This window comes from Mchenga conophoros, linkage group LG3 (genome assembly GCF_057382185.1).
Source record: "Mchenga conophoros isolate Kocher_MC1m ecotype Shallow Benthic linkage group LG3, M_conophoros_male_GT1.1, whole genome shotgun sequence".
Lineage (NCBI taxonomy): Eukaryota > Metazoa > Chordata > Actinopteri > Cichliformes > Cichlidae > Mchenga > Mchenga conophoros.
Window position 1 is genome coordinate 36,965,600 of NC_140528.1, and position 22,443 is coordinate 36,988,042.

Genomic DNA, 22,443 nt, shown 5'->3' on the forward strand with positions numbered 1-22,443 from the left:
AATACATCTTGTATTAACGCTGATGTGGTAGGAAGCACCTTTTGTTTCCAGTTTAATAGAATCAAACGGCGTGCCAGCAGCGTCACAAAACGTATCACATTATTTTGGGTGGCTGATAGGTCTACAACAACCGGCTTCACTCCAAATAAAGCACAGATTGGGTCTGGCTTAAGTGTTTTTTTTAGAATTTTAGACAAGATATGAAAGACATTATTCCAATATGTTGTTATACAGGGACAAGTCCAAAACATATGTGCCAGTGAAGCAGGTTGCTGTTTACATCTTTTGCAGGACGAGTTTACGTTGGGGAACATTTTTGACAGTTTCAACTTTGATAAATGGAGTCTATGTAGCACTTTAAACTGTAAGAGTCCATGACGAATGCAAACAGAGGAAGAGTGTACATTTTCCTGGGCTTTTTTCCATTGATTGTCTGTAATTCTCGTACCAAGGTCACGCTGCCAGGCCTCTTTCAGATAGTCAAGTGTGACAGTTCCATCCAGTTGTGACAAAGCGTTGTGAATTTTTGTTATTAGTCCTTTCTTGAGTGGATCAAACTGAAATAAGTTATCTAAGGCAGAGTCTGGGGGCCGACCTGGAAAAGATGGAAAAAGCTTCCCTACAAAGCTTCTGATCTGTAAGTATTTGAAAAAGTCATTACTGTGCAAGTCAAATTTTCTTGCAGTTGCCGGAATGTGGGAAAAACCTTGTTGATGAATAAATCCTTTATTGAGTGCAGCCCCTTGTGGTTCCATTGGAGAATTAAATGTTTGAGAGTGATGGTGCGAATGATGCGTTATTCATGAGTGGAGTTAGTATGGAAGCTTCCTTCCACCCGAAATGTTTCCTTATCTGTGTCCAGATTTTAATTGTATGAGAGACTACAGGATTTTTAAAGTCATGTTTAGGGATAGGGAGAGCTGAATAGATCACAGCTTCTAATGAGGAGGGGTAGCAGCTTTCATTCTCCATCGTTGTCCAGTCGGCCCCCTTAGTCCGCAACCAAAACGACATGGAACGAACATTACATGACCAATAATACAGACGGAAGCATGGTAACCCCATCCCTCCCTGACATGTCGGTCTCTGCAGGTAGCTTTTCTTGATTCTTGGATTCTTTCTGTTCCATATGAAATAGGATATTAAGGAGTCTAATTTATTAAAAAAGGCTTTATTAATCACAATAGGGATACACTGAAATAAAAATAAGAATTTGGGAAGAATATTCATTCTAACAATGTTTATCCTCCCTGCTGGTGAAATTGGTAGATTAATCCATTTGTCTATGTTATTTTTGGTTTCATCATATAGTTTAGAGAGATTGTGTTTAAATAAACCACAATAATCCTGAGTGACATTTATTCCAAGATATTGGAACTGTTTAGAAACCCGGAATGGCAAGGTACTGAAACAACTTGGGTTACCTATTGCTTTAGAGTTGTCATGGTCCTGAGTCTGAGGACTCAGTGTTTTGTTTCCTTATGCTTTTGTTCATTCCGAGTGTGTATTCTGTTGTGATTTTGCCATTTGTTAGGTTTTCTGTTCTCTGCCTGCCTGCTCCCACTTCTCTGTGTTCCCTCTGTCTGTCCATGGTGTTATTGTGTCTGCTCATGAGTCTGCCTGTCAAGTTCAGTGTCCTGTCTGGTTCTGTGTCTGTTTCCTGTTTTATTCTGAAAGTTCATGTCTCATGTCAGTGTGTTCAGTTTTACCTCTCCCCTGTCTCGTTATGCCCATTAGTTCCAGCTGTGTCCCCTCCTGTGTGCCATTTCCTGATTACCTGGTGTGTGTATTTATAGTTGGTGTCTGCTTCTCGTGGTGTCGTCTGTATTTCTCTGTGAACCTCCCGTGTAGTCTGCACTGTTCCATGTTTCTTCGTGTCTCTCTGCTCCTCGCTTCATGTCCTCCATTTTTGCATTAGGTTTCCCAGTTTAGGTTTATGTTCGGTTCTGCCCACACCTTGGTTTTGTGCACTGTAAATAAAACCCACTTGCACCTCCGCCATTGTCTGCTATTGGATCCTCCTTTCTCACCCTCCACACGACTGCCGCCCCAGCCGTGACAGAACGACAAATTAAGAGTGTAATATCTTTATTAAGTTGTTATTTATTAATGCATACATAATAATGTGCTCGGTGACATAAAGGTCCCCTTTCCAGAGTTTGTGTGCTGCATAGCTTTTTTCTCTTTGTTTTAGTTGTTTTGTTTTTCCATCTTCTATTCACAACCCAGTGTTTAAAATGTTTAAAAGGTTAAATAATATGCTTATTTAATAATGTTCTACAAAGAGGTCAATGTGTTTGGGATCTTATTAGATCTCTCAGAAAAGCTGTCAGAGCAAAACTTTTTTTCTTTCATAATAACAGCTTAATGTTAAACCGCTGAGTCCATCTAAAACATCTTTGTGCATCAGGACCAACCTGATACATAGAGTTCTGCTGGAGGATGTTGCTTAGTGGCAAAACATTGGTCTGATTGAGCTTTTTGGTTGTTCAGAACTCACTCAGCCTTTGGAGTTAGTTTTTAGGACATCCTGATAATAATGAACTACATTAGTCCAGCCTAGAAGCAATAATAATATTACTTTAAGATAATAATAACAATAATATTTCAGGTTGTTAGAGATTTACAGTTATCAAACAGTTAGGTGAATAAACAACACTGAGACACTTGGAGACAGTTAACGTGCTGCACGGGTGAGAGCTCAGAGAGAGACTCACTCACACCGAGCTGCAGTAGTTTGTCTTTATTTATAGTAAGCAGGGTGAAACAAGCATAGCAGTTTCCTTTAATTTTGCATACGTGTGTGTGTGTGTGTGTGTGTGTGTGTGTGTGTGTGTGTGTGTAAATGTCACAGGGTGAACTTCCTGTTTCTAGAGACAGAGCGAGTAGTACATTTTGTTCTTTTCCTATTAAGAGTAAAATATGAACATATACTTTAATGTATATAAAGTATGTTTGCTTGGTATGTAAACCAAGCAAACAAATCAGGAAGAGGAATCATTGATCAATGACTGCTGAACATAAACCTTATAAAAGCGTTTCTTCCTTAACACAGCTGAATACCTCATGAAGTTCCTCAACAGAGTGCCAAGAGTGTGCAAAGCAGTGATCAAAGCAAAGGTTGACTATTTAAAAAAATATAACATAAACATAACCAAACATATTTATTTATAGTTATTTCATTCTTTTTTCTTTACTACAAAATTACACATGTGTTCATTTAGAGTTTTGGTGCCTTCAGTAACAATCTACAAAATAAAGAAGTAAAAATAAAGTAAAAAGAAGTAAAAATGAAAAGCTGTGTCCAAACTGTGTGTATTATGTAGAAACGTCTCCACTAGTTTCACATAAGCATGATCTCACAAAATAATTTTTTAATCCAGCAGACCTGACGTTATTTTGTCCCTCCAAAGCGTAAAACACAACAAAATCATCCTGATTCCTCACAGGATTGTGGCATAATATTACACAGAATCTGACACCTCAGCTCTATAGAAGATGGATGGACTAAGCAAATTTAGTCCATCCATCTTCCTCTGCTTATCCAGGGACTGTCACTAACCAAATTTTTAAGCAGGAGAAAAAATAGCACTTTTAAGGACATGAAAAGCTTTATCGACAAAAACAAGGCACCCTGCCCCTGTAATCTTTTATTTACAATATTGTATTTGGTTAAAATGTTCTGATGGTTCAAATATTTTATATTATTTAGTTGTTGCAAAATAATGTGTGTGCCAGTCTCCAATGAGACATTTACAAGTGTGTAACAATATACTATGTCTATATACACTCAACAAAAATATAAACGCAACACCTTTGTTACTGCTCCCATTCCCCATGGGATGGACGTAGAGACCTAAAATTCATTCCAGATACACAATATAACCATCCCTCCCAAACAGTGGTCACAAATCAGTCCAAATGTGTGGTAGTGGGCACATCTGCCATATTGAGATAATCCATCCCACCTCACAGGTGTGCCACATCAGGATGCTGATCTGACATCATGAGTAGTGCACAGGTGTACCTCAGACTGCCCACAACAAAAGGCCACCCTGTAGTTTCTGACACTTTGCATGTTTAGCATGAGGCTAAAATTCCCCCTCAGTGGGTCACTGGTGACCTCCTGGATGTTCAGAGGTTCATTAAATCCAACATGACTAAAAACTCAAATGTCAAAGGAAATAAACAAAATATTTAAAGTCAATCATTCTGATCATAATTGTACTTTGACCTTTAACCTCTCTGCTCTGTGTTGTTTCCTCTTTCAGACCCAAAGATCATCACAGCTGAGTCTGGACAGAACGCCACTCTGACATGTCGAGCTCCAAACAACACAGTTACAGTTTTAAACTGGACAAGATCTGACCTGAAGCCAGATTATGTGCTTTTGTACCAGCATGGTCCCTCTGATTCAACACACCAGCATCCATCTTTTAAGAACCGTGTGGATCTGCAGGACAGACAGATGAAGGGTGGAGACGTGTCTTTGATTCTGAAGGATGTGACGATTAATGACACTGGAACATACGAGTGTCGTGTGTTCATGAATGAAACAGACTCATTGAAGATTCCCAGCATCATCTACCTGGCTGTTTTTCCTCCAGGTGAGTGAGTAGAGTTGAGTGTGTGTGTGATCAGAGGTGAAGCTGCTTCCTGGTTGCTGATGTTTGTTTGTTGTATGGATGAGCTAGTGGATGTCAGAGGTAGACAGATGTTTCTCCAGCTGTTGTCTTTGTGGCTGGTAGTCTAGAGTTGACTTGTTCTTACTTATTATCAGCACATGTTGTTGTTCTGTGGAAGCTAACATCTTGTAGTTTCTGACACTTTGCATGTTTAGCACGAGGCTAAAATTCCCCCTCAGTGGGTCACTGGTAGGGATGGGTATCGTTTAGGTTTTATCTGATACCAGGACCAAACTGGTACTTTTGAAACGGTGCCGGTGCTTAAACGGTGCTTAAAAAAAGGAGAACACAAAATTGGTCCAAAAACCTCTCATAAAAAGATAACAATGTTAGCCTTTTCTGCATCTACGGGGCATATATGGTATCACTCTTGGCTGGAAGCAGTGCTTAAACAATGGAAAAAACACAAACTTTGTCCAAAAACCTCTCATGTTTAACTGTTTTCCACCTTTTTTGGTCATTTTAGCCTTTATACCGGTACCCATCCCTAGTCACTGGTGACCTGGTGGATGTTCAGAGGTTCATTAAATCCAACATGACTAAAAACTCAAATGTCAAAGGAAATAAACAAAATATTTAAAGTCAATCATTCTGATCATAATTGTACTTTGACCTTTAACCTCTCTGCTCTGTGTTGTTTCCTCTTTCAGACCCAAAGATCATCACAGCTGAGTCTGGACAGGACGTCACTCTGACATGTCGAACTCCAACCAAGAAGATCAGAAGTGTAGTATGGAGCAGAACTGACAAGCCAGGATTTGTGCTTTTGTACCAGGATGGTCACTTTGTTACAGATCACCAGCATCCATCTTTTAAGAACCGGGTGGATCTGCAGGAAAGACAGATGAAGTATGGAGACGTGTCTTTGAATCTGAAGGATGTGAGGATCAATGACACTGGAACATACATGTGTCGTGTCCTCAATGAAAGAACCGGCTCATTGAAGATCATCAGTATCGTCTACTTGAGTGTTCCTCCAGGTGAGTGAGTAGAGTTGAGTGTGTGATCAGAGGTAAATGGCCTGTATTTGTATAGCGCTTTACTAGTCTCTAAGGACCCCAAAACGCTTTTCACATCCAGTCATCCACCCATTCACACACACATTCACACAATGGTGATGGCAGCTACATTGTAGCCACAGCCACCCTGGGGCGCACTGACAGAGGCGAGGCTGCCAGACACTGGCGCCACCGGGCCCTCTGACCACCACCAGTAGGCAACGGGTGAAGTGTCTTGCCCAAGGACACAACAACCGAGACTGTCGGAGCCGGGGCTCGAACCGGCAACCTTCCGATTACAAGGCGAACTCCCAACTGTTGAGCCACGATCGCCCCAGAGGTGAAGCTGCTTCCTGGTTGTTGATGTGTGTTTGTTGTATGGATGAGCTGGTGGATGTCAGAGGTAGACAGATGTTTCTCCAGCTGTTGTCTTTGTGGCTGGTAGTCTAGAGTTGTAGAGCAGCATTGTTTGGTTAGAGCAGAAACAAAGACATTTATGAATCCGTCTCTTCTTCTCTTGCTCTCTAACTCGTCTGTAAACATGAAACTTAGATTACACAGGAAACACGTGATCTCACCCAAAGAACAGTCACCGTCCTGCTTTGAAACAACCAGAACAAAACAAAAGCACGTTTGCACTATTCCAGCACGGCTGGAGCACACACTGGCTGATGTGACAATTCATGGATATAATTTCCAATATTTCTTTAGCTCCCACCACATCTTTAACAACCATGTGGGGTCAGGGGTCATGTTTGGCTTGAGACTTTTGAAAAGTAAATCATCAGTATCTCTGTGACCAGCTGTGATAAACTGCTGATAAATTAACGCATTCATCTTTGTGCTTTAAACGTACCTGCCAGAGCAAATACATAACAGCCACAATAATACAGTTTGTCTGTGTAACAACTGTAAAAAACTATTGTAAGGAGCTGGACTCCTTCAAGTTTGTTTAAAACGTTTAATCCGAGAAGCTTCTTCAGTTCTAAGAGCAACTGGTGGGTCTCCCAGATTTTTAAGCCCTATGGGAGTGTCCCCCAGGAGGGTCATGGAGCACCTGTTGATCCCACCATTCTGATGGACATAGAAGAGCCACCTCCACAGGACAGGACTCAGCAGTCCATCTGCATCTAAAGGTCAAAGGTCACTCTTTCGAGGATGCCAATGTTCACATTTTGGACAGAGAGGACAGATGGTTTGAAAGAGGAGTGAAAGAAGCATCTATGTCCACTGTGAGCGACCATCTTTGAACAGAGGCGGTGGTTTACGACACCAACTCTCTGCCATCTATAATCCAGTTTTGAGATCCCTTCTATTGCACCCGATCCTTTTATTCCCTTTACTGAACAGAGACAACACGACTCAGTTGGTCAAAACTCTTAAATCATTCTTTTATTCATTTCTGGAAATGGAGATATGCTCAGGGCTAAAGCCTCCGCAAATCTGAAGCTTTACAAGCCAAAACATGTATGTAGTTTTGATAAAAACAACTGCTTTTGGGCTGACTAGTGTGTGTGTGTTACTTAGTTCCACTTTTTCTGTCTGGTTTCCTGTTCTTATTATATTGCCTCTGCAGCTCTGCACTTCCTGTATTTTTAAACTTCCTCTAACTTAAGCCTCTGTTGCTAAGGCCTGTCACGCTCTGACCTAATTCTCGCTCACATCTGGCCTTGCTTTATAGAGGCTTTTATTATTAAAATACATAAAATAAGCACTAAGAATATATGTTTATTCCGTAACACTTCCCAGACGCCTTAACACCCACTCACAACCTGGGCCACCTGACCTCAAGAAATCACATGATAGGGTGGGCCAGGTTTCACCATGAGCTCACCAGAAACCCTGGCTGATTGTGACCCACACCTGTTTTCACACCTTGGCTCATGTGATTAGGTAGAGGATCATCAGAGGGTCCATGTCCCTCTTGGGGGGGAAACTCCCACAGAGCTTGAATCTGAATCACAGGTTCCGATGTTTCAGCCTCATAATAAACAAACACAGGTTCAGAGAGTCGAGGATTTGACCTTCCAAAAATCTCAGACATGTTTTAACGAACTCTCAGTCTGCAAATTATAAAGAACAGCTGGATCAGTTTTAGTCATATTTAGTCAGATCATCCGTTTCCTTTGTTAAATTAAGAAAAATCCACCAGTATTTTCTCTCTTTATACATATTGTGAATAGTTTGTATTAATCTGTTGTCCTGAACTAGAAGAGGAAACGGATTCTGTTCTGTTCTTCACTCATCACCTACCTGACAGCTGACACCTCACACCTGTTTCTCACCTGCAGGGCACACAGGAGGAGACACAGAGGCTGGAGGGAAGGAGGCTGGAGGGAAGGAGGATGGAGGGAAGGAGGCTGGAGAGAAGGAGGACGGAGGGAAGGAGGCTGGAGGGAAGGAGGATGGAGGGAAGGAGGATGGAGGGAAGGAGGCTGGAGAGAAGGAGGACGGAGGGAAGGAGGCTGGAGGGAAGGAGGCTGGAGGGAAGGAGGCTGGAGGGAAGGAGGATGGAGGGAAGGAGGCTGGAGGGAAGGAGGATGGAGGGAAGGAGGATGGAGAGAAGGAGGCTGGAGGGAAGGAGGATGGAGGGAAGGAGGCTGGAGAGAAGGAGGACGGAGGGAAGGAGGATGGAGAGAAGGAGGCTGGAGGGAAGGAGGATGGAGGGAAGGAGGCTGGAGAGAAGGAGGACGGATGGAAGGAAGGATGAAGGGAAGGAGGATGGATCTGCTCGACTGATAGTTGGTCTGTCAGTTTCTGCTGTGCTTCTTGTTGTTGTTGCTCTTCTTATTAATCTGATCTGCAGAAAATATGAGAGGGGTTTTAGCACAAGAAAACAAAACCTGAGAAAAAAACGTAAAAAAATAATTGAAAGGGCTGCAAAGTATTCAAAGCTGAATAAAGCTGAGCCTGATGTTGCATGAAGTCACTGTTACCCAGCATGACGAAAAACAGATGATCAAGGACAGAAAGAAACTGATGATGCCTCATGTGACTTTTCCTGCCTCATGTGACTTTTCCTGCCTCGTGTGACTTTTCCTGCCTCATGTGACTTTTCCTCCTTAAGCCCAGCCCACTGGGAGACAGCTTGTACTTTGTTCTCCGTGGTTTGTAAATCCATCGTATCAAATTTGACAGAGTTTACAAACTGTTATAGACTCAGTTTGGGCTGAAACTTGGTGACTTTTCCTAAAATGACCCAAAATACACGACAATGAATGGATTGAAATATTTTCTACTGTTGTACAGATGATGCAGACGTTCGTACACTGACAGAGTTTCGGGACAAGTTTGACTCGTGTCTGTTCAGATGGATTTTCAGATCCACCAGTTTGGCTAAAATTAAGGAACATTGTGATTTTAGGGAAAGTTGACACTGTGAAAACATTTTCATACAAACTCACAAACATGATGTACACACGCATGTTTGTGTATCTGTAATGAGACAGAACTGGGTCTCATATGGCTCACACGAGACCCAGTTCATGGCTGAAGCCTTTATGGGTGACATGATGTCATACATGTCCTGAAGTGGATTCTGGATTTCTGACGTCCTTAATCACTACAGCAGTGAGGTCAGTGTGACGAACTGATGCTCTGTTCTCTGGCCTGACAAAGCTTTAACTCCAAACATCTCTCCACTGTTAGAGGATCAGTTTTTTATGGCCTGACAGTGTGAAGCCTCCACCTACATCACCGAACTGCTCCGCCTTGCTCCACTTCTGCACTCTTGAGTCTGTGACCTTCTTTAAACAGCTTGTTTTTGTGTTTGTGGTGTTTTGCTCGGCTGTGCCCTTTTTAACACTGTTGTGTTTAACTTTGTTTTTTTTATATCTCTGGAAATAAAAGTTTGGTTTGTAAAGACAAAGAAAATGAGTGAAATCTCTCTCTGAGGATCCTCAGCGTCACTGTGACACGTGCCTGTATGTGCACATCTTTACTTTCAATAAGATGTTTCAACATGCAGACGTGAATCTAACACAGTAACAGCTGCCTTTGTTTCAGATCCAGCTCATTCCAGTTCACTGACAAAGTTTTGGTGCTGCGATAACGACTCTGAGCCGATGAAGCTCTGATGACTCTGATAACATCTCCCTCCCAGTAATAACCTCCCAGCAGCAACTATGACAGACACGTCTCCTGACAGTGACACTCTTACAGATACACATTCAAGACTCAAGAGCTTTATTGTCAGTACAGCAGTAGACACAGTATACAGCTTACCACATGGTGCATTTATAAGGATGCAAAAGATATCTCTCTCCAAGAGATATAAAACTCAAAATTACAAATACATAACATACTAAACTTTGTGATGCGGCTGCTGCTGCTCCACATGTTAGTAAATCTGACCCTAAATCTTCCTGCTTCTCTTAGAGCACACAGGTAATGGCTGCCCTGAGCATGAAGGTGTGTCTGCAACACGATGAAGCTCGTCTAGAGCAATGATTACAATCTGCTCCGGGGCAGCTGGAGAGTCCTGTTTGCTGTTTGCCTCCTTTAGAAAATAGAATAAGAGCCAGAAACTTCTTCTCAACACAAAATAGTCTTTGAATGTGTTTTATCTTATTTTCTAGGGTCCATTAGAGTGACCGTGGATACAAAGTGATGTTAGTGGAGAATTAAAGGTTTTAGTAAAAAGTGTGAAGGTTGACAGTTTGATTACAGCTGCTCAAACTGATTTCCTGTTCTTTGTATGTTTGTCAAACTTATTAAATGTTTCAGATCAGGATGATGTAGCTTTGGATTTGTTCCCTTAATAACAAACATCTTCATTTACAAACTTCAGTTTGTGTTTTCTTTGTTTAATATTTTAATGTGTTTGATCTGAAACATTTAAGTGTGACAAACATACGGAAACCAGGAAACCAGGAAGGAAACAAACTCTGTTTCACTCTGTTTGTTTCCATCTTATGTTCTTATATGTTGTTTGACTGCAGGTTTCCTCAATCTTATAAACAGAACATTTGCATAATGACTGAAAGCAGCCCACTGAAGGAAGAATGGGCTGGGAGGTCAGAGATCAGTGGGCTTTGGTCAGTGGTTGTTGATCATGACCTGACAGATCTGTATCCTGTGTGTGCACCCACTGTGGGCCTTTCCTGTGCTTAGTGTCAGCCCGACTGCCTTGAAGCTCAGGTGTCTTCACTGCCTCCTCTGATAAGAGCTGGAGACCTGAGTAGGTTCGTCACCCATCAGCAGCAGATCACCTCTCGATCGGGCACGTTTTCATCTGGGAGGCTTTTAGAGCTCACTGCCCTCGGCGTCGCTGCTGGAACAACCAAGTTTTGCTATTGAATCTTTGACCTGCTGATCTCACAGAGGCAGGAGACCCAGAACATCCATGCCAGCTTCAGTTTATGCTCTGTCCTGTCATCCAATCAGATTTGCATGTAATACACTGATATTCAGCCCCAGCCTGGTGTTCTCTCCATCTCTGACCTTTCACACAATTTAAACTAACAAACTTTCTCTTTAAAACTGTTTGTCAATCACAATTTACTCGATTTATTATTCTTCTATCACATATTTATATCAGTCATAATGAACTCAGTATGATCTGAGCTGTAAACCTGTATTGATCATCACAAACCTTTATAGCGCTTCAGAGCAGCTCCTTCAGTGGCTGCAGCACCCACGATGTGGGCGGAGAGATTTCCTCCCCTCTGCTGTCAGACTCCACCACAAAGACTTTGCAGCTGATCAAACACACACATGTGCAATAGGACTAAGTGTAACACTCTTTTTCTGACAACGTTGTATTTGTACTCAGTTGTATATAGCATGTGTATTCTATTTTTATCCTATCATTCTATTCTATTCTATTGGGTACAGTTGTGTACAGTTTCTTATTCTATTCCAGTGTTCTCTCATGTTTGCTATGTAACTGCACTGTCCACTTCCTGCTGTAACAAAACAAATTTCCCACATGTGGGACTAATAAAGATGCTCTTATCGTTACTGTATAACCACAGGTTCACTTCACATTTGGTAGAATATAAAAGGACAAAGCTGGACAATTGTCATCACATTTCTCATTAGTTGCTGTTAGCACAGGCACACAAAGAAAGCAGAGCTTTAGCTTTAGCTCCCTACATCACTTTTAAGCCTGGATGTTGAGGCTTTTGCTTCCTCTCAGCTGTGATGACATCTCTGTCTGCTCCATCTCACCCAACATCATCCATCTGACCTGATGCTACCTGACAAACTAAAGATAAAATATTAAATTCATTTTGCATCACTTACATTTAAAATACATTTAAGGTGGATTTCTTAAAAGGGAAGGGACTGACCTGACTGTTGTGTCGAGACAGGTGTGAAGGGAGTTCAATCCAGTCTTATACTACGGACGTGTTTGGTTTTGGTCTGTAATACGTTGAGTTTATTATCTATAAGTTAACATAGCAAATCCTCCATCCAGAGGCTAAAGTGATATCAGAGCTAGACTACTTTAAGTGGAAACAGATGATCGTCTGAGCCTTAAATGAAATAAGGTTAAAAAGAAATGCTGCTATCGACAGTGTGAGGCAGTGAGCTCTGTTACACCATATTTTTTAATTTTCTTTATTATTATTATATTATAGTGTTATTACCTTCCTGTTACTTCATAATAGAATGACAGTTAATGGTAAAAGTCTTGAATAGTTTTGAATTTATTTTTCCATGATCACATTTCATTCAATCACTCGTGGACTTGTATGAATGTTACATGTGTTATTTTCACCCGTGGATTTACAGACACTGTGTGAACAGTTTTCATTTTATCCAAAGTTTTACTTGATGTCCAACTGATAAAATCACTGACAGACAACAGAAGCAGGAGCTCAGAGAGAAATTCAATTCAACTTTATTTATAAAGAGACAAATCACAACGTTTGGTTTTATTTTACAGAAACTTCAAACTAAACCAAATTCAGGACGTGTATTAAACCTGCAGCTGATCCCTGTCTGCTGTTCACTACCTTTGATTTCTGTTACCAGCATCATCTCATGTTCCCCAGGTTCACTGACAACGCTGAAACCACCAGCGGGAGACTAAGAGTGCTGATTTAAAAAGATTCAGACATTTTATTTTGCTGCAGCTCAACATGAGGCTGGATCCTGATTCCTTTGTTGTTTTTGTTTTCTCTACATCAAGAAAACAGCAGCAACAAGAAGCACAGCAGGAACTGACAGGCTGACCTTCAGTCCAACAGATCCTCCTGTGTGACCTGCAGGTGAGAAACAGCTGTGAGGTGTCAGGTAGGTGATGATGAAGAACAGAACAGAATCCATTTGCTCTTCAAACTGCTGTCAGACATTATCTGCTGCACTCTGATCACATCACTCAGACCAGCTGCTTTCTACAAAGTCTCATCAGCAACATCTTTACAAACCAACATCAGATTGTGTGTTTTGTGGTCTAAAGTTTTGTGCCTCTGGTTTCTCATTGGCTCACACTCTTGCAGAGCCGTAACACGCACATGAATGAGAGGTGGTGAGTGTAGTTCCTGTTAACAGGGTATTGCAGACCATCCCGCTAATTGCCGAATTTACTTTTGTCTGTCATATTTATGATGAAAAACAAATGTAATCAAATTACATATTGATATTTTCATATGGGAATTGATCCTGCAACATGAAACGCTGGGATTGGAAGTTCAGCATCGCTCCGCACATCATACCTGTGAGATGACAGACAGCAGTGTGGAGGAGAGTGCGACACAAAAACACAGAAATATGACTGACAGCTGCAAACGAAGCAGCATCTGCTGCAGGTGAAAGATATCGGGACTAGCAGAGCAGAGTGGCTTCACTGTAAAACAAAATTAGCAGTGAGTGTGAAAAGTTTCTGTGTGTGGAGTTCAACACCGTCCACTCAGAAGCTGCATCACTGGATGGTAGATTTAAAAAGCTTGCATTCAGTGACAACAGAGCTGTTGATGAGGCACTTCAGAGAATAACTGCAGCAGCAAAGTGCACTCCCACCCAGCTCCACCATTACAGGGCCAAGTGAAGGAGGAGCCACAGACATCTGCTGTGTGGAGCCTCTTTGATGAAAGAGCTGCAGGAGATGCTGCAAAGAGAAATACTACAGCTGATGTTATGATGGAGATGAAATGTTATCTTGAGGAGCCCCTCATCCAACAAGGAGAAGGCCCACAGAGCTGGTGGGAGGCCAAGGCCACAGTCTTTCCCTACCTGTTGAAGGTGATGGAGGGGAGACTGTGCATTGTGGCAACATATGTTCCTTTGGAGGGTCTTCTCAAAAACTGGGCAGATACTAAGGAGAAAGCACATCAGCCCATCCAAGCTGAGGCAGCTGATTTTTCTGAATGTCGACCTGCACTGAGGACAAACTGTTTGGCTGCTGAGTTTGGTTCTGTTCTGTGGATTTGTTTACAGTGGGGCTTTTTGTGTTGAATTAAACTTAAAGGTTTGATTAAAATATTAAACAACAGTAAGAATGCCTGCTTTTGTGACAGAACAAAAACACAAAATTAGGCAATTATAAGGCTTTTCATAAAAACACTACATGCAAAAGGGTTTGTCAGCACACAAAGCATTCACATTTGCCAAGTAAAGCTAAAGTATGAGGCTACAGAGGATAATAACTTAAGAGACATTTGGGAGCCACGAGACGTGCAAGATAATCCAGAGCTTAGATCTAAATAAGGAAGTCTTAACTCAGTAATGGAGAATATCCTCACACATTAAGAAGCACCGAGGGAGGGAAGTCCTTCATTACTCTGTCAGTCAGGTAGGTGATCGGTGAAGAACAGCACAGAATCTATGTACCTGCATGTTCAGCTCAATTTGTGGATGCAATAAGAAGTAAAGTGAGAGTGATCAGCTTACCAGTGACTGTGATATTAACCAGGTTACTGATGGCACCATTACTGGACTCACACCAGTAAACTCCGGTGTCGTGAGGCACCAGCGCACTGATGGAACATGATCGATCACGTTGCTGTTGTCCCCGCCCATCTCCACACTCAGCCCTCTGCAGTTTGCTTGTGTTTCTCCTCACAGTCCAATCAGAAACGCTTTGGTCCTCCTCACAGATTACAGTCACAACATCTCCCTCAGAGAAATCAGAGCTGTGAGGAAGAGGAGAGGTTAGATCAGGGCAAGGCTGGACTGGGACAAAAAGTCGGGATGAAGATTGAAAATGTGACGTCATTCAGGGGTAAAACCGCAAAGGATTCTGGGAACTTGTGGCAAGAGGTACTAGCGCACGCAGGCTTTCAATTGAACTCAGTTACACAGCGATAAAAAGAAACACAAAAATGGCAAGAAGCTGTTGTATTATTGACTGCAACAGCCGGTCGCATGACAGCCACGGGAAGCCGACGGGTAAAGTGATCTTTTTTTTTATCGGATTACGTCGTTGAAGAGAAATTTTTAAGCCATGTTTCCGAAGTAAGAGCCGACGGATGGTCTGGATATACCAAACATAACGTCCCAGAACACTCCAGCTCACAGGTTAGTCTGCTCCAAGCATTCCCACAAAGGTCAGAGTTTTGTTGTAGTTAATGCGTCATTTTTCTTAACATAATTGGTGATATAGGTTACAAGCAAGTCTGGCGCTGAACAGTCTGTCTATTGTGCATAAATAGTGAATTGTCCTGACACAATATTGTGTTTCGCTTCTGTTATTATGGTACATTGACAGAAACATATACTTTTATTCACAGGGTAAAACAGGTGTTTTGTATCACTAATTGTCCAGTACGATTACAGCATACAATATTATTGTCACTGCTACATTTCTGTAATGAACCAGAAATTATTTCCACTACTAATTAATTACCGTTGAGCTCAAAGGTTATATTAATAAACGGTTAACGAATGTGTATTTATGACGACGATTTGTGAGACTGGTAAACTTACCTTTGTTCGTACGATGGTCTTTCGTTCTACACGGTGCATTTCAAGGTCCTGCACCCATCCGTCGGTAAACTGTACCTGGGCTTGTTGCAGTGACCTGAAGTTACTAAACTTCATGAGTGTATGCACTCACTCCAAGAACCGTATGATTATAAATATGAGCGTGGTGAAAGTTGGGCAGCACGCTGACGTCTTTGGTCCCTCTGTGTGCTCGTAAGGGTCTGACCCTTTCACTCCTTTGATTTTTTCCTCGTATCTTTTCTTTGTCTTTTCGTCGAGACTTTTTTGTGCGGCAAAGAAAAAACAAGAAGGTATTGGAACCGGAGAATGAACGTTTTGCGGTGCTGCAAATGCTTGCATTTGATGCGGTACTTGGATTGTTTTGCCACGAGTTCCCGGCATGCAATGTGCGAAAATCACGTGATTGCTAAACAAGGGGGAGGGTCCATCCGGCCTACTCGGCTGTAATTGGTCCAGCCCAGAGTCGATCATGACCAATTGGCCAATCCAACACCTTTCATTATATATACCCTTCCTTAAAAAAAAAAAATCCATCGGCCCATAAAAACAAAAAATCGCCAGCTATGGATCAGGGGTGTCAAACTCAAATACACAGTGGGCCAAAATTCAAAACTGGAACAAAGTCGCAGGCTAACGTTAATATTTATTGAAATATATTTATTCCTCCAGATATAAGAATGAATCTTTTCTCAAACACGTTTTGCTGAAAAACTGAATATGGAACAAGTTCTGCTCCAATTATTTGGGTAAAGATAATAAACACTTTGATGGTCAATAAGTGAAAGTGAAAACGTGATAAACCAATAATATAATTAATAAATAATTATATTTTTTGATAAGTGAAGTTCACTGAACTGAAAGGAAATTTTGGTTTGATGATGGTTGACATGTTTTCCAAATAGAAGTTTTTCCTCTAGTGAGGAGATGCAGGTGCAGCAGAGCATTGCTGGAAGAAATGATCCCAAGGGTGGAATCTCCTGAGAAATCTTCAGAGACCCAGCGAGAAGTAGGGACCATAGCTGACAGCCCAGGCAGGGGTTGAGGTCAAAGGTCATGCTGTTTGGGGACCTACTGGTCATCATGAGAAGATTCTGGAACCACAGCAATGACCATAAAGCTGCACTGGATGGAGAGCTGTGCCACGGGGCTTTCCAGAGGTAATCACGAGGAGATTGTGGACAACATGTGAAATGAGAGAAAAGCTCTTTATTAGTAACTTTTACAACTTCTGGCAGGTTAATGTCTGAACTTTGGAGTGAAACACACCCGTAGTTACAGGAAATAACACCACTGTCTGTAACTAAGTGAATCCACCTTAACACCACCTGTGTGTCTGTGACTGCATTACACTCCCACTGCTGGGAACCTGAACAAGAACCAGAACAAAGTCTAAAATAGAAGCTGACAAACAGCTGCACCACCGAGTGACACTTTATTTTATAAACTTCACAACAGGTTTCATGTTGTGACCTGTGGAGGTGAAAAGACACAAAACCTGTTTTACAGCTTTTGAGCTGCAGGCAGGAGTGAAACACACCTTAGTTAAAAGTCAAACAGCAACATTTGTCTCCTCCCCTCACGTCACTCAAATGTGACAAACCAGGAAACAGGAAGTTCTTCGTCCTCAGTAAAGAGAGACGCACAGACGATCAGACTGAACTCCAACCAAACTAGCAGCTTCCTCTGAGTGAGTCCAGCTACAGGAGAGAAAAGTGGAAAACTCCAACACTGCTGCTTCAAGCTGCTGACGCTCCACACACTGAATGTGAGTTTGAGCAAAAACACGACTCAAAGCAAGTTTCAGTGAAGGTGGTAGAGGAGGGAGGGGAGCCAGGACTGACTGTACTTCCTGTCTGCTGTTTTCAGCTTCACTCACAGACTCAATAGCTTCCAGATCAGAGGAGGATCTCTGCTGTCCGGTCTGTCAGGAGGTCTTCAGAGATCCTGTTATTCTGTCATGTAGCCACAGCTTCTGTAAAGACTGTCTGAAGAGATGGTGGAGAGAGAGACCAACACACGAGTGTCCAGTTTGTAAGAGAAGATCTTCAAGGGATGATCCACCTTTAAATCTGGCTTTAAAGAACCTGTGTGAGTCGTTCCTACAGGAGAGAGATCAGAGAGCTTCAGAGGCTCTCTGCAGTCTGCACTCTGAGAAACTCAAACTCTTCTGTCTGGACCATCAACAGCCAGTGTGTGTCGTCTGCTGTGGCTCAGAAAAACACACCAATCACAGATTCAGACCCATCGATGAAGCTGCACAACAACACAAGAAGGAACTTCAGGAAACTCTGGAGCCCTTAAAGAAGAAGTTAAAGGTTTGTGAAGAAGTTCAAGTGAAGTTTGATCAAACAGCAGAACACATTAAGGTCCAGGCCCGACACACAGAGAGGCAGATTAAGGAGCAGTTTAAGAAGCTTCACCAGTTTCTAGCAGAGGAAGAGGAGGCCAGGCTGGCTGCACTGAGGGAGGAAGAGGAGCAGAAGAGTGGGATGATGAAGGAAAAGATGGAGGCTCTGAGCAGAGAGATAGCAGCTCTTTCAGACACAGTCAGAGCCACAGAGGAGGAGCTGAGAGCTGAAGACGTCTCATTCCTGCACAACTACAAGGCTGCAGTGGAAAGAGTCCAGCGCTGCCCCCTGCTGGATGATCCACAGCTGCCCTCAGGAGCTCTGATAGACCAGGCCAAACACCTGGGCAACCTGACCTTCAACATCTGGAACAACATGAAGGACATGGTCTCCTACACTCCTCTCATTCTGGACCCAAACACTGCTGATCCAAACCTCATCCTGTCTGAAGATCTGACCAGTGTGAGAGGAGGAGAGAGGCAGCAGCTTCCTGATAATCCAGAGAGGATTGATTGGTCCTGCTCTGTCCTGGGCTCTGAGGGCTTTAACTCAGGGACTCACAGCTGGGATGTTGAAGTTGGAGACAGTACAGGGTGGTTACTGGGTGTGTTAGCAGAGTCTGTGCAGAGGAAGGGACTGGGCATGCTGTTTGGATTATGGACAATATGGTTCTATGAAGGTAAATACTCAACACGCTCACCATCAGCTCCTCTCACTGATCTCTCAGTCCAGAAGAAGCTCCAGAGGATCAGAGTGAATCTGGACTGGAACAGAGGAAAGCTGTCGTTCTCTGATCCTGATACTAACACACACATACACACCTTCACACACACTTTCACTCACAGGATGTTTCCATACATTAACACTGGTGATAAAGTGAAGGTGTGTCCGTTGAAGGTGTCAGTGTCAGTGCAGCAGATGAGTTGAGGATGATGATGTTTCTAATGTTGTTTCCTGTCAGTGAGTTGAAGCTGTTAAACTGCAGCTGTCCTCCTGCTGCCTCGTTGTTCCAAAGCTCTTTGTTTCTCTTTTAGTTTCACTCTTTCTTTCTGTTTCTGCTGTCCACCTTTTCACATGGAAAATCATTTCACTGTTTCTCACTGAATGACTCCCCAAACTAGATTTGAAATTCTATCAAGTTTCTAATCATTACAAGTGATTCATGTTTCTATTTGATGTGTAAATGGAGATGATTTAGTTTGCTGGGATATGGACTGACATGTGTTGAATGGGAGGAGCAGTTTGTTGTTGTCTTCTTGTCTGTTTATGACAACAATAAATATGTTGTTGAAACAATGATTCATGTTTAACTCCATATATGAAATGTTTCTGATCTTTGAATTCTGTTTGATTAAAGACTTTGTTCATGACACAAATGAGATTTCAGTGTATTAATAGAACTAAATAAGCTCAGAGTTGAAAGGCTGGAGTATTATGTACGTGCTTCACTGTCAGGATCTTCAGGGGGATTCAAAGGGAAACATCAAACTGCTGTAATGAGATAAACTAGTTGGGCTGAACACACTTATCTGTAGTTTGTCTCCATCCAGGATCATCAGAATATAATGAACATGTGTGAAGAGCCACAAAATGCTGCTGCCCTCTCAGCATGATGAGCTCCAGCCTTTGTTAGCAGGACAACAGGAAACATGAGACAACTTTCAGAGACAGTAACCAACTGTGGCCACAAGATGGCAGCAGCTGATCTGAGATCCTTTATTGGACAGAAGGACTCTGCTCTGTGACGTCATCAGAGAGACGGCCTTCACTCTGATAGATCTGACGTCATGTCTGCACTGCGATGATGAAAGCTGATAAACACATTGTTATTGATCCATGAAATCACCTCTGTCCTCTCAAGTGTAGCTGTTTACAGAGCTGAAGAAGTCCTTCATCATCAAAACAGACAAACATGTATTTCCTGTATTAAGTGACGTCATCCTCACTCTGACCTCTTACATACATTCTGTTCAGTTTTCCTGCTGTAAGAAATAAACTGTGTGAAAATAGAAATGCAGGGAAACATCCATTAATCACAGCTGAGCCGTTTGTTTCTGACTCACATTCAATGAGGCTTCAGGTGTAAATACCTCAGAAGTGTTTGTGAGTTCAGTAGAAGCAGACCCAGTCGACCATCATGGCCTCCACAGCACTACACAATGCAACAGAAAGGCCTTCATCATCTGCTGAACCACCTCTGAACCACGACGCTCTCCCTGCATCTAAAAGCTGTTAGTCAGGATGAGATGCTGCTGTGATCGCTCACAATTTACCTGTGAGACCTTTGTAAATATTGTCTTTGTTTCTGGAGGAAACACCTTTAGTCTGTTTGTATTTGGAGTGCAGATCTGGGCGTCCATCACTGTAACCTGCACACGTTTAGTTATTGAGTGTAGTTGATGTTTGGCAGCATTTTATAAGTGACAGTTCATGAACGGTGAAGGAACAGAGGACGCCTGACCATCCTACCTGTGTCAGTAAGAAGACTTTCATCACAACTTCACAACTTAACACAACTGAAACCTGAATCCAGTGTTGCATAGTTTACTAACAGTGTGTGCTGACACTGAAGTTAGCAGTTTGTTTCCTAAGAGCTGCTGGGACAAACCACAGTGAGCGGCTACAGAGTTTAGTTAAGGTGGTTCTAACATGTGACCTGTTGAATTATTTACAGGGATTTATTTTTCATTTAAAGCATCATTTGTGAAGTTTTTATGAAGTTTACTTCTTTTTTGTTCTTTGTGTAACGTTTAGATTTTCTTCTCTGGTGTTTTAACTCTTCAGGTTTCCTGTAACAGAGATGTAAACCACCGTTTTCTGATGCTGCTGCACTGGGACATAAACACGGCCACTTTATTAGGCACACCTTGCTGGCTGCAGGTTATAACCCCTGCTGGAAACATCCCCACAGATTTGGATCCTTATTGCCATGACAGCACCACACAGCTGCTCCAGATGCTGCAGGATGCTGGTCAGGGCTCTAACAGTGAAACTTTACTGAAAGTAAGAAACCTGAGAGGAAATAAACTTTGACTTTAGTAAGCTGAGCTCTGAAGCTGTGATGGAGCTCAGTCGGTGTGAAGGCGGCTGCTGTGTAACAAGTGTTTGTCTGAGGTGCTGCGACTGATCGTGGTCATGTTTATTTAAAGAAGTCGGTGATGAAGCAGGCTGTGCAGTCCGAGCTCTTCATCAGTTAACAGTCCTCCAGAGCTGCTGCAGGGAGCTGACTGTCCTCCAGGTGGCGCTAAGTGAACAAAGTCCAAAGAAATAAACTTGGACTGTTTTTTGAAGCCTAAATAAAACGTGAATAAACTTTATAGATACATTTGAAACCAGCTACTCTGTGACTTTACACACTCACACAGTAACAGAGCTGATTCCTGATTGGAGCAGCACAGAGTTAGACTTCTTCTCTGGCTGTGGATTGGTTCGTCAGGATTTCCCCCTTTACAGGTTTAAAAACAATCTCTGTCTCTACATTTTTTGACCTCCTTCTTGTGTCTAAAGGTGAAGCAGCACCAGCCTCCTCTGATCCTCATGTTGTAGCTCTGTGTGTCCAGCAGGGGGCAGAACACCTCCAAACTGTGCCAGCAGCTCTCAAGACTTTATTGGTTATTGTCATTTCGTGTTACACAGCCTGAAACGAAATACTGTTCCTCAGCAGCCTCTACAGTGCAATAACCAATATATTTTAAAAAGAATAAATACAGTTTAAAGGGAATAAGTTTAAAAAAGAGCAGCAAAAAAGGCATAAATAGCTTAAAATCTAAGTTCTAAAAAAACCTCCAGTTTTTATTAATATTTTATTATTTATCAAATTATTATAAACTAAAAATATTTTTTACGTGATAAACGGCTTCAGTGCTTCGTCCATGACCTCCTGAAGGTAAAGGGCGCAAAGAGCCAATCAGCAGCTCTGAAACAGGAAATATGACTCATGGAGAAGTTCACAACAGTTTCAGCTGCCAGTTGTACTCATCACCATGGAGACGGTCTCCATGGTGGAGGCAGAGTGACAGTGTTGTAGATGCTGCATTTTGAAGCCTCAGTGTTTATGTTGTGCCCTTAAACAGGGGAAATAGTGAGGAGAGGTGAAAGAGCGGCACAGAATCAGAATCAGAATACTTTATTGATCCCTGGGGGAAATTATTTTTTGTTACAGTGCTCCATTTTAAACCAACATTAAGACAAGACAGACAATACGCTAACTAAGAATAGTACAATATATACATATATATACATACATACATACATAAGTCACTTATAAATAAATATTTGGAAAAGAAACATGTGTAGTTGTAGCAGCAAACAGTGTGTTAAGTGGATGCGTTGTACAGGGAGATGGCCACAGGCAGGAATGATTTCCTGTGTCGTTCAGTGGTGCTTTTCGGTAATCTCAGTCTCTCACTGAACGAGCTCCTGTGACTGACCAGCATGTCATGGAGTGGGTGGGAGGTGTTATCCAACATTGTCTTTATCTTGGACAGCATCCGCCTCTCCGACACCACCTTGAGGGAGTCC

The 22,443-nt window shown here is 42.2% G+C and overlaps 2 protein-coding genes across 2 annotated transcripts in view; both read left to right on the plus strand.

The window, feature by feature from the left end:
• The window catches only part of LOC146578470 (cell adhesion molecule CEACAM5-like), a 146,376-nt gene that overhangs the window by 84,313 nt on the left and 39,620 nt on the right, over window positions 1-22,443 (plus strand). Inside the window, exons 5-6 of the mRNA XM_085267815.1 lie at window positions 4,272-4,607; window positions 5,336-5,665. Of these exons, the coding sequence (XP_085123941.1) occupies window positions 4,272-4,607; window positions 5,336-5,665 (666 nt within the window). The remainder of the gene's footprint in view (window positions 1-4,271; window positions 4,608-5,335; window positions 5,666-22,443) is intronic.
• On the plus strand, window positions 16,680-18,979 carry LOC146578475 (nuclear factor 7, brain-like). The gene is made up of 2 exons (XM_085250075.1): window positions 16,680-16,731; window positions 17,441-18,979. Exons 1-2 carry the CDS (start codon window positions 16,680-16,682, stop codon window positions 18,847-18,849), a joined length of 1,461 nt encoding a protein of 486 aa, XP_085106201.1. The 3' UTR covers window positions 18,850-18,979.